This window comes from Oxyura jamaicensis, chromosome 2 (genome assembly GCF_011077185.1).
Source record: "Oxyura jamaicensis isolate SHBP4307 breed ruddy duck chromosome 2, BPBGC_Ojam_1.0, whole genome shotgun sequence".
NCBI classification, from domain to species: domain Eukaryota; kingdom Metazoa; phylum Chordata; class Aves; order Anseriformes; family Anatidae; genus Oxyura; species Oxyura jamaicensis.
In genome coordinates, this window is record NC_048894.1 from 27,161,305 (window position 1) to 27,174,755 (window position 13,451).

At 36.7% G+C, this 13,451-nt stretch overlaps 1 protein-coding gene across 4 annotated transcripts in view; it reads right to left on the reverse strand.

Annotated features, from left to right (window-relative positions):
* Positions 1–879: 879 nt before the first annotated feature.
* The window catches only part of ICA1 (islet cell autoantigen 1), a 75,406-nt gene continuing 62,834 nt past the window's right edge, over positions 880–13,451 (reverse strand). For 2 of the 4 annotated variants that reach the window (XM_035317596.1, XM_035317595.1), the window contains exons 13-15: positions 10,050–10,331; positions 5,275–5,373; positions 2,561–3,519 (exon numbers count right to left, since the gene is read on the reverse strand). In XM_035317596.1, the coding sequence (XP_035173487.1) occupies positions 3,398–3,519; positions 5,275–5,373; positions 10,050–10,331 (503 nt within the window). In that variant the 3' untranslated portion in view covers positions 2,561–3,397. Of the gene's footprint in view, positions 2,064–2,560; positions 3,520–5,274; positions 5,374–10,049; positions 10,332–13,451 lie in introns of those variants that run through there. The other 2 variants (XM_035317594.1, XM_035317593.1) reach the window with 2 other exon arrangements.

Below are 13,451 nucleotides of genomic sequence, written 5' to 3' on the forward strand. Positions count from 1 at the left end.
ATCTGCTGCTCTAGTGAGCCCTTCCAGGCTCAGATCTTGGAGTTGTCATGACCAGGTGGTCCTGCTTCAAAGTAAGAACAACAATTTCATGCCCATGCAGTGTTGTATATGGAAAGAATAGAAAGGAACAACCTGCATCATATTACTATGTTGGAAGTGAATTCTGATCACTTAAGGAGGTCAGGAATGTTACTTACTCCATAAGCTATTCAACTTCCCAAGGTGAACAGTCCAATTCTCCTGAAGTGGTTGTTCTTAAATTTGTAAAATCCTAGACTCACCTAAATCAATTACATCAACTTTAATAAACTTCCTGATAAAGACAGTTAATCAATTACCACTGTTTTCATCTGCCATAGGGGTTCTGCAGCTGTTTTTATTTTAAGACAATCCACTACTAAACAAGAATATGCAACTGGAATGAAGCATATTAAATCAAGATGAACATTATGTATGTAGAACAATCAATCTGTAATTTTACCAGGATGATTAACTACCCTGTTGTCCCAATTACTGCTGAGCTTGCACACACATCACAGAAAATCCTATAACAATGGCACTGTGGCTTGGAGTTACTCTGCAGCCCAGACTGCACAGAGAATTGCATGCCATACACTTCTCTCTGATTAAGGAAGTATTGTTTGTAACTACAATTAAGATTTTTTTTTCTGCCTAAAAAATTGCTATTTGCAGGGTGTTTCTTTCCTTGCTCTAGTTTTCTACTTAAATAATGATCGTGATAGTAACGCATTGTACATAGGGATTGCAATTGCTTTTCTTTAAGCGAATTTAATTATGTATTAAAAACCGCTGGCTTCTTTTTTAATTTAAAAATGTGAAAAAATGCATAGCTTTGAATTTTGTGCTTTCTGCCTAACTTTAATTTTAAAAAAATCACATATTACAAAAAAAATGCATAATATGAACTCATCAGTATTGCAGCTTGGGGTAAAAAACCTGCAGCTGTGGTTTCTCTTGTGTAAAAAGGATGATTATTCAGCTGTTTTTCTACCTGAAAACACGACAAGGATTCACAACACATTTAGCTGAAACTTGTGCAATGTCCTTAATTTTCCCAATCAAGACAGGAGGGTTTTATTTGTTTGTTTTAAACATCCTGAAAGTCTAGAATCTGTGACATAAAAAACAACACAAACATTTTCTGAATCTTAATTCTAACTTAAAGTACAGTTAGCTATTTTGAATATAGGCCATATTTTAACCTCACCTTTGCTTTTATCAGAACTGCTTTAGCCATTAAAAATGCTAGAATAGATCGTCCAGAAGTGTTTTAACAAGTATTGAGACAAACATAATCTAAAACAAGTTCACTAACCACAGACTTGCTTAATGTTGCAAGAATCTGTTTGATATTTCAGTGGTAACCAAGCTGGGCTGAAAATGCCAGCAGCCTGTGTATTCTAGAGCTGCTAACATTTTTGGCGTTGCAGATAAATACAGTTTGAGAGGAAGAGGATTTCAGTCAAACATCCTGTGTTATGAGTGCAAACTAGCACTCATAAGTGTAAATGCACCTCAGCACAATTGTTAGGTGTTTCCCAGTTAATCCTCTTTGCAGATGCCTTCCTTAATGCCAGAGATGGCAGCTCAAAGACAGGACCTCAGGCTACAGCTCTAGTGCTCAAGACAGTTACACATCTCAGGAGAGACTTCACAGGTGATAGCTTTTTGAGCAAGGAGCTGACACTACCAAACAGCAGGAAACAATGGTCTTTGCAAACAGGTATCCATGTCTGTATCAGCTTCCATGTCTTAATTGCCACACGATAGAACGTGTGGATTACTGTTGGGTATCGGCTGGGTACTCCGTAAAGAGAAGACCAGTCTGTCCATTATCCAGTAATAATACACTGCTAAACAGCTGAAGAACATCTCTGGCAAACATGGAAGTACCTTGAGACTTTCCAGCTATGTGGCACCGTAAGAAGGATTTTGAACATTACAGATTTGTACAGTGGTGATTAAAACTTGCTGAGGGTTCAGTCAGGTGGATCCCAGTCAGTCCAGCTTACCCATCCACTAAGTAGCATGTAGCTTTTTAGCAAGAACATATCAATCACACATTAATACTGCTCAGTGCAGCCACCAGATGATGTTCTGCTGTCCTTAAGAAGCAGGACAGTTCAGACAACTTCTATATTTACATGGTTATTTTGAGGCTTATATTTACATGGTTATTTTGAGGCTTACAGTGTAGGTACGTAGTTTTCTAATAGATCATGAGAAGTCGATTAACTAACTGAGCATACAAATTAACTGGGGATGAAAAACTTCAATGTAAAACATAAATCAATAAAAAAGGTCAAATATAATAAATTGCAAAGCAGGTCCTATACGGCACACATAGCAAACATGCAGAACTTGTGATATTGTGGCTACTGCCAGAGACCACCAAGTTCAGATTTTCTTACTGTCCTACTGCATCACTATTCAGAAAGAGTGTGAGCTAATGGTATGAACTATTAGGTACTTTCTAAAAACTAGTTATACATGTTATCTTCAGATGCCTGTTACGTACCAATTCAACAGCACACCAACATTCCAGGGGGAATAAAATATCTTTTTTTTTTTTTTTTGTCAAAATCATTTTATTAAAGAGTTAATGTCACAACAAGCTCAAAATAACACATGCTTCAGAAATAAATTTGATGAAAAACACTCTGAACAGAAATATGTTTTGAAGGCATGGTAAATCATCAGTTGCAAGAAACTTCTGCAAACAGGTGCAAATTCTGTTGGTGCAATGGAAAAAAAAGTCAGAAAAGAAGCCTTTTGGGCATTACTTCTGTTTAGGTAGTACAGTTTGTCTAATAATTTAAATCAGAAAGGGCACAATTTCCATGGCTGCATAGACCCAAATGTATTTCTTGTAATTAGCTCCAGCACAGATTTTTCACTGTGAGTACTAACAAAACAAATTCAGTTGACATCTTAACATAGCAGTAATATATATATTATAGATGTGATAGATGTTTGACTCATGCAGCCTCCTCAGTTACATGATATATGTATTTTTTAATTTACTCAAGAAACATTATAAAAAAATAGGTTTGCAATTTGTATTTCACTCCAGTGTTAGCTCTGCATCACCTCAGGCAAAGACAGTGTTTCAGCAGATAATCTAATTTGGCAAGAAATCTGCCCTAATTCTTAACCTCATTTTTGTAAATCCACGTAGAAAATAAATGCTAAGTCTTTATACAAAACAAGAGCAAATAACTGTACGTATATAAAAGGGGATTCATTCCCTTTAGTTTTGTTATCATGGCACATACTTCATAGTTTCACAACAGCATACTAGTTTTCATTTAATTTTTTTAAAACCCCAGAATAGCATTGATGAATGGAAGAATGTGAGTTACCATAGGCAGCTGACTCATGCATTAAGCAATTCATGTTCTTTATCAGTTTTCCCAACAGCATCAGGATTGGATAATGGGTCAAGGTCAGCAAAGAGACTGAACCAGGCAGTCAAGTCTTTAGGATTCCTTGTAGGTTCTGGAAAAAGAAAAAAAAAAAAAAAAAAAAAAAAAAAAAAGGAAAAGTACAAACTTGGAATTCTTGCTTGTCAGCTATTTTAAAACAAAAGTGATTGAAAGTTTGACTGAGGTCAAAACAAACGCCATGCTGTTGTTTAATTTATTACTAAGGGCACTTCTGACAAGAAAATCAGAATGAGTGATTACATTTTAAAACACCACCTTTAATAGAATATGGAACTTTAGTAAGAATGAATGTTTTACATCTGGCTGCCTGTGTGCTTTATATACCTCCTGCCATGATAAGTACAGGAACACTTTAATTAAAAATAGAAACAATCTCTCTCTGTCTAGCTTTGTTTAGTGAAAGGTATTTTACTTGTGTGTGCACCTGCAGGCCTGTGAAAGACCAAAAGCTAAGCAAACGCTACTTCACCTTACCATCTTACAGGCCTGAATTCCTTAACCTAAATCCAGTTCATGTGACTGTCCTGTTCCCCCTGTATATGACCATACAATGTCATTAGTCATGTCCCAAGTGTGGCTTCTGGTATTAGGGTATATTTTTTTGATCTATATTTAAAAAAAAGAAAAAAAAAGTGAATCAGGAATACGTTGAATACCAGCAACAGTTGGACTATTGCATCTATTGTGTCTGTATTGACATACAGATGTTGCAGAGGTCTCCTACCTTCCTGCTTCCTTTGGAACCTGATTGTTGCAAAAGAGCAGATTTTCAAATTAAAGAGGATGTGAGTTTAGCTGCTATAAAGAAGCTATATCACCACTTTCTTTTTTTGTGATCTCATGCTCAACATACATTATATTCATAGAGAAATAAGATGTGGAGATGTGCTATTCTACTCAAAGATAACGTTGCATGCTAAATGAAAGCACCCTTTGTGCTAGGAGGAATTCAGACAGAATAGGCTCAATTTGGCATGATTTCCATCTTTGTGTCTGCAAGGCTAGAAGATCGTCACCTTCACAAATACAGATTTTGAAGTGGCTGAAGGCTGTTCCTTTTTCTGGTGGAGCTATTGTGGCTGTGACATCTCACTCATTCCCAAAAGAGCTCCCAAAACATCTTAACCATCTTTTTCTGCTGGGCTGAAACTAGTCAATCTTTTAATCCCAGGAGGCAGGGGAAGGAATACACATTGCTCCTTCCTTCTGCACTGAACACCTTTCATGTAGCTTTTGTTTGAATATGAATGCAGAAAATATACTGCAAACTGGCAATAAGTGGCAAAAAGTCAAAATACTGGGGCTTGGTATCAGTTGATGACGGGACTCTTGGCTCACTTGCCACAAGTGAATTGCTTCATTTGACTACTGATATGATGCGTGTTATCAATGAAATCTGTAATCAGGGCTCTTCTGCCTTATCAGGAGCCTGTATTTTAGCCACAGTGTCTTCCCAGAGCTTCAAAACAGTGTTTAGCTTAGACTAAGTGCATGCAGATGCTATTCTGCATGACTCAAAATCAAATTAGTAGAATAAGCTGTTGTATCAGCTCCCTTGTTATTTATATAGCACACTACTCTTCTGACAGATTACCAGCATTGAAGCCTACAGACAATACACAGACACACACACATATTATATGTATAACTGACACCGAAAGAGTAATTTAGCAGTAAGCACAAGACAAGACATGTAACTAATACAAAAATAAGTTTTATTATGGTAGGTTAGGTGGGAAGACTAGAAAGATGCATGAGTCACAGCTAAACAGGAAAAGCTAAATAACTGAAGAACTAAATGACTTACCACCTTTCATTGGCGTCTTGTTAGCATTCACATTCAGGCTGTTTGGTTTCTGAGAGGGCCGTGGTATAGATGGAGGGCTCCCACTGTTAGCTGCCCATCCTAGAATTCAATAATATAGCAGCGTTACCATTAAGAATTATTTTGTCAATGCTGCCACCCCACTGTCTAGCAGCACAGTGCTCATACCAGGTGAAGGAGCAGTTATCTGTTTTGGTTATGGCTATTTGTATCTTTCCTCATACACGAGGAATCAACAGTCAGATTCTGCAGACAACCATCATCCTTGAGAACAGAATAGCTGTGGAGTGGTTTCTTCATCTCCAGATCCAAGTAACTGTACTCTCCTCAAACCTTTAGTATGTCTAAACAAAGACTTTTTTCTCAATTCTATTATCCAGTCACAGCTAATACTTGTTCACAGAAATGCCAGTACAGTAATCAAGTCAAGCACAGCTGTAGAGCAAAGAATATCAGTTACATTTGGGCAAAAATGTCACACATACTACACATTTTTTCCTCCTTCCTTTACTTTTACAGTTCCAAAGGCTTTCATTCCAGCTGTTCCAGAAAACACATATTTTGAGACCCTGGATTTTTAAATTAATTTTTAAACGATTAATTCTGAAAAAGTTCATTTGTTGCAAAACGCCCTGAAGAATTTAATTCTAGATGCAGTATTTACAGTTAACTTAAATCTAGGTTTTAATTGAAAATTTTTTTAGTTATCCTTCGTTTGTAAGGATCTTCTCAGCAGGGATAGAGCAACTATATGGGAAAAAGTGAAACTGTATTCACAATTTATTGTTCCTACATGCATATTCCATATCCACAAGAGAGTAATGATAACTACAGTTATTGAAGCTGGATGCTCTAGGCTGGCAAAATGAACTAGGGATGGCATAGTGTGGATACATATTAGGAAATAATGGATCATTTTTATCCCCGGTTTAAGGTATTTAAATTCTTATGCTTTATCACATTTAGAGGACAAGCGTTCACATTTCTAACACCAATATTACATTGCAGGCCTGTATAGATAGCTTTTATTTCTTATTTCAACTCTGTCTCCTCTAAGTGTTGCCTGGTCAATTATCTGTCCATCACAGGGAGCTGCTATATCTAACTCTGCAGTATCAGAAACGAGATATTCATCTGTACATACAGCTAGCATTTCCTTATTCAGTCTACAAGTTCATGCTCCCACATCATTTTTCTGCTCTCTTCTTCCTTCCTCCCCTTACTTTCTCCATCTTTGAGGCTGCTGTCAGATACTGGTACCCAGCATCCTGAGAGCTCCTGCAACAGCTGCTAAGTCACAGGAACCCTTCCTTCCTCTAACAGATTATTCCCTTCACTCTCTGATCTGGCCTTGACTTTAAAGGGCTCGAGGCCCAAGCAGTGTTGTTAAAAGGGGGCAAGAAGAATGTTTCCATAAAATCACATAGCTTAGAAAGGGAATTTTAAGCCACAAACATCCTCTGTATCTCCAAGGAGAGGAAACAAAAACTTGTTCAAAATCTGGATGCAGAGGGCTCACAAACATTTATTCTAGGCAAAGGTGATAATGGTTTGTAAGCCAGATTGTGCCTCCTAAAAATGAGGTTTTAAGCGTTTAATCTTTCAAATATGCAAATCTGAATCATAACTAATAAAAAAGTATGGCATTACCACTTCAGAATGACATACTTTTTCAGGCATTTTCCCTCTTGTGCTACAGAAGAGAAGACTGGCAGAGGAGATTATAAACAGCTAGAGAAGAAGTGTAACGCTTTTTTTTTTCTTTCCAGATATATTGCAAGAAATTGCTTTATATATAATGGATGGCAACGGATAAATTGAGTGGCTGAAATGAACAGGGCCAAATTCAAATTTCATGTAAGTGAATAGGAGTGCTGCTCAGAGACATTCTGTGCAAGTTCCACTGCCTTCAGTGAGGTCAGGAGATGTCTCTGAAGGACTCACAGAGGTGAGTTTGCACTGACGCAACTGGCGAACCATGAGGCAAAACTCCGCAGGGCACCTAACTCCTTTGGAGCCTTCCTTTTGACTCCCTGGCCTGGGTCTTGGCAAGCAGCATGTCCATGAGAGATGCTGTGCTCCAGTTCTCTGTTCATTAAAACACAGCTAGCTTAAGCTCCGCTTAGAAAACAAAAAGGACTTAACCAAGGAAAAAAAAAAATCCAGCCCAAACTGTTCCACAAAATAGCTGATGCTTTCGTAATGAACTTAGGGATCTACAAAGGCTTTGGGAAAGATTGCCACTGCTTTTTTATGAAATACTTCCATGAATTTTATTTTTAGTGTCCGCTCACTGTGAGTTACAGAGAAGAAAAGCTTTGCCTTTCAAAACCAAATTGCAGTCTTTATCAAATCGCAAGCTCTCGCTGGCCCTACGCCTACTCAGGTTTGCCTGTTCACAGGATGGATTCATTACGTGACTAGACAAAAGATTATCGTTGAGACAGCAAGGAAACCAAACAGCTTTCTTTTCAGCTAGCATCTTCACAAAAGCTGCCACAATTAAATTTAGAAATGGAACCAGTGCACTGCACATTTTCTTACCAACCAGAACACAACCATGTGTAGGTAATATAAAGAGGAATTCTCGGTGGTGTAAGTAAAGAGGGCTATATACATTACGAAAGAGAAAGCCAATGCTGTCTGAAAAAAATGGCAAGGCAACCAAATTACAAAGCTGTATCTGGAGCGGAATATAAAAGATTTGCTGGGAGCATGCTTTGCTTCTAATATTTATACATATTTATACATATTTTAAAACAGCACCTGGTAGTCCCATAGCAACTCAAAGTCCCATTGTGCTAGATCCTGTCCATAAATACAGCCAGAGAAAACTCGGAGCTGGGAATTCCTGCCCGTAACAGTTTATAACCTGCATAGCATTGTGCCTGTTTTACAGATTAAGATCTGAGGCAGAGAGAAAACAAAGCCCCAAAGATTTATGAGTGTGCTTAACGTAAAATAAGTAAGTAATCCCACTGAAGTTAATAGAAAAGTTAATGTGCTTAAAGTTAAGCATGTGAGTTTTAAGAATCTTTATGGTCTTAAAGCCAAATTCACACAGGAAGCATGCACCATCTAGGCTCTACTGCAGCACCTCACACTGAATAATTATTAAGCATTATCAATTAGGGGAAAAAAGAGTACAGCAGTATAAAATATGTATCACAGGTCCTCAGTAAAATATCCGTAAATCGTATTCTCTAATCTTTTCAACTTTAAATGTTTAGATATGTTTACTCTGCAGTTAGTATTTTGTTTTTCTTAAAAATAGTCTCTGTTCCCAAATTTATTGGCAAGGGCAAATGATGAAAGAAGTGCCGTGAAATTAAATGCAGTTTACAATTAAAATTGAAACACAAATGGATAGAATTTCACCTTCAGTTAAAAATATGGAAAAAATTAAAAATATTCTGTAAAAGTTAGTTTAAATAATGTATTTCACTTGGCAATTAGAGTCATCTGGGAACATGCTGATTATCAGATACAATCATGGAGTTGATTAGCTGTGACTTTTCAAATGCCAGTAGATCAATTACTATGATCTTCTGCCAAAACCTTGGAAATTCATTTGAAAACATCAACATATTTTACTCTTTTAATACATATTTATATTTTTTTCTTATTCAAAACAATTCTGGGATATTATATTGACTGGAACTGATTTTCTATTTCTAGTGTTTCTTGAATGCCATATATCTGACTTCTGATTTTGAAGTGGCAAAAACACAGCCAATGACACTCTCATGCAAATAAAAGAGATAACATCAGAAAGGATATACAAGTCTGTTTGCCACTTACACCTTAAAAATATTTTTTAAATGTAAACATGATTTTGAAGATAAACATGCAAAAACTAAACTATAATAACACAAAACACAACCCAATCTCACAATACATCTGCTATTTTTAGTAATTTGCTTAAAATTTGTTTACATCTTTGTATCAAAAAAAAAAAGGTGTTTTTCATTGCTCCTTCTTCTCCTTTCAGTAGATAGCATGACTACTTCTGGTCAGAAACCGTTCAGTTTGACAATGCAATGACTAAACCCAGTGATTTTTTTCTGTTCATATTTTATGGAGTCAAATCCTTTCCAGTCCCTCTTTGCTCCATTAATCATACCCCTATGTGCGTATACCACTATATATATCATATATATATATATATATATATATATATATCCTCCTATATATCATCACAAAATTGCGCAGCATTGCAAATGTCACTTGCCCAGTTCCCATCTAATCATTGAAGTCAGTGAACCCAAGTATTTGCATTTGGGTGGGTGGGGGGGAGAGAGTTGGATGCATTAAAAATAAGGCAGCGAATGACCACAACTGATTTTCATTAAGTTGTTTAAAAATAGTATTTCCAGACAAAATACAGTAATCATTTTTGGTTCTTTCACTCCTTAACAGACACAGCAGCTGTGATTTAAACAGTAAAACCTACCCAAAACATATTTTCTATTACAGAAAAAAAACATCTCAAAGGCCTACAGAATATTTCAGAAAGTTTAATGAAAATATTTAAGATGATTATTTGTACTTCATGCTTTAGACTAATTTGTTCAACACTGAGTGGGCTTGAAAAACAAATATGCTTATTTTTCTCCAGGCCACACCTTACTTTAACTTCAGGGTTTCTGCAGCTCTGACGTGATCTGAGACAACACCACCTTTATAAGTAGCAGAAAGACATACTCTAAAGCCCAAAAGCAGAAACAAGTATCTAACAAACCAAGATGAGCTCTCACCGTGTAAAGATGACTGCAAGTCATTCATGTTTTGGTCTAACAGCTGTGAGGGCAAATAGCCTGATGGTGTTGATGCCATGGACGATGAAGTGTTCTCCTCATCTCCCGCTGAAGAGTTCGTAGTGAGATCAGTAAGCGCAACCTGCCCGAAAACAGCTGTCCACTCTTTGCTGAATTCCCCCTCATCCAGGGAGGAAGCGTTGAGGATCTCATTCAGTAACACCATGTCATCCTTATCACTAGGTTCTGATTCCAAGGGCCTCACAAACTGATCCTTCGATGCTGTCTCAGAGCAAAAGAGAGAGTAAAGATAAATCAATTTTTAAACAATCAAAGAATAGAAGGAACATTAAAAAAATCCAATCTAGTTTTTATATATTAACTGAGATGGGATATTTTTCTGTGAATATTTGTTGTTTTCTTTTTTTAGAACCAATTCTCTTGAACAGTTGGGCTGTAGCTTATGCAACAAATTATTCCTTGATTATCTTAGATAACTTCACTGTTCAGACTCATTTCCCATTAAAAAAAAAAAAAAACAACTAAAAATACACTTAAAAATCTATTAAACGTCCCACCAAAACCATTACATAGTCCAATACTTAAAATCATTGGAGAAAACTACTTTGTTTTGAAGCATCATATGAAGTTCCTCTCAAAAAAATCAGATTGGTACAAACTGAAAATAAGGAACAGTTGGGGATGATTCTAGAATTTTGTGAGAACATATTTAAGATAGCCTTTATGACCTTCTATTCATTGCTTAAGTTGTTTATTTTTTTCCCCTCGAGAACAGGTTACTCCACACAAAATGAGATTTCTACACTGTTCAATGCTATAGTAACTCTTTTTTTCTTTCTTAGGCCACTGAGAAGTAACTGGGGCCACTTTCCTTCTGATTACCCTTACCAGTTTTCCTAGTACCAAAACTGCAGCAGCGGAATCTTAAGCTGACATTCCTTAAAAGCCATTTTTTTCCTATTTTAGAAATGTTAAACAGTTATATAAAATAAATGAAGCTTGTAACCAGGATTACAAACCTTTTCTCCAGCTTATAAAATCTTTGGAGAGTGAAAGAACTATCAAGGAATCCCAAGTGTTATTTTACTTGGAAACATTTAGAGCTCCACTGTGGGAGTATGTGGAGGACAAAAATGGTGGTTAACAACGCTGATAATGCTATGTTACTCAAACCCCAAATCAGTTTATCTTAATTACACTCATTTAAAACTTGTGGTAAGGCACAGAAACAACTTCAGTTTTCCAAAGTTCTGGTAGATCAGCTGAGCTCTCCAAGCTGCATACAGCTTGCAAAGATGTTTTAACCCTTCTGGGTTGGGACAAAGGATGGATAGCAGCAAAGTGGCTGCTATCAGAGCAACAGGTCATTTGATTTAAATGCAACTACCTTCTCGGGAAAGTTCCCTTATAGAAGCTGTAATCATTTGTAATGAAATGGCTGAATTTGAGTCATAGGAGAAAAAAAGTATGATACTGTTTTAAAAATAGGCTGATGAGTCAACATACACACCTACATACTAAGAAACAAATAAGCCAGCACATAATACAAGGATTTTTTAAATTGCTGAAGCCAACACTGAGGTTCAGCTCCTTTCTAATTTACATTCTATATTCCCTGACAGAACCAAAAAAATAGAAACAGAAACTTTACAAACAAATCAATTCTTCTAATATTCCCACTAGACTATAACTAAAACCATATAAAACAACTTGTTCTCGTGAACTTTCAGGCACTTTCCAAACTTCAGATAACTGGCAATGAATGTGAACGTTCTCCCAGCACCTATAATTCTCTCAAGCCTGTAGCTATTCCATCATGTGAGGAAGCAGGGTGAATCCTTCCATAGGGAAAAGACAATTACTATTTCTAAGACACGTAAGAACTGTAATTTCTACTGGACAGCAACCATCTCAAAACTGCTTTCACTAGGCCCCTTCATCAACTTGGAAGGAGATGCATAAACGAACATCCTTAGTAACAGATCTGTTGAAACATACCACCAAGAGTGTGCCTAACCACAAATTACGTTTACTATAATGGAACAGAAGTTCTGCAGCAACACAGCTCAGAGCAAAACTGTGCTTCATTTGGCTGTCCCATTGCAGTAGTCCCATTATTGCTGTGGGAGAAAGCAAAACATAGATTTACATCTGAAGAGCAGTTAGATCTTGCTGTACTCCACGTGACCACCAGAAAAGAAGAGTGACACATTTAATGTCTCAGCAGTCTTTCTGGTTTTCCTGGGGAGAAAATGTACACAGAGGAGGGGAGGACAGGGTGATGCTTATGTTGAGACTACCCCAAGTAAACAGCAGTAAGTTTGACGTGTTTGCAATAAAAGTTATCTTGAAACCAGTCTTGCTTATCAAGACATTGCTCATGTGCTATTCTGCTAGATTACTAGAATGATATGGAGTTTCTCACCTCACCCATAAAACTTCTATTATTTCTTTTCCTGTTTCTCTGTTTTCATTGCCCATTTTCACAGTCAAGATCCCTTCTTTGCCTTCACATGCTGCCCCTTATCTTATAAATGTCCACAAAAAAAAAAAAAAAAAAAAAAAAACCTTCCAGTAAAACACTGAAAAAAAACTAATGTCACTATATTCTCTTTTGTGGTTATTTCAACAAGCCTCTAACAATCCTCGTACTCCTTTGCAAAGATGCCTCATTTTGCTGGTATTTGAAAATATTCATAGGAAGAGAAATTAAAAAGATTTATGATGATACGTGGTCTGAAATATAGGATAAAGACTACATTATGAAACACAAAAAAGTGTGTTTGGGAGCAATTAAAATAACATAATATTCAATAGCCTAAAGCTAGCTTTTGTGTGAAGTTAGGGTAGACAGCTGATATCATAACATTAACATAAGCATCTTTATCTGATGTAGCTGTCCCACAACTGCTTTCATATTGACATAGCTATTTCACTTAAAAAAAAAAAAAAAAAGAGAGAGAAAAAAAAACACTTCCAACTGACAAGGCTAAACTTGTATGACCAGTAATTGTATGCATTATCTGTATCTGCTCTAAGAAGGTCCAAGAAGGAATGCAAATGATTAAGGGGAAAACCAGGAGGAAAAAGGCCACACACTGACCTTTTTGTTATTAACCACAGAAAAGAAGTAATCACTACCTTATCTGTTCACAGATTAGGGCTGCTATCTGCACAGGTAGCCGAGGAAACTTTCCCTGTTTCTGCCTTCGTGAGTGAAGACGTAATTTCCCCTCAGTGCAAGAGACTGCTTGTGGCAAATCCAAAGTCAAAGTGTTTGCATATCCACTGTTCCTTACCCAACATGAAGGCAGTGCCTTAAGTACTCCAAGTAACACTCTCAGGCTGACTGACTAAACCACATGGAGGGATTTTTTCTTC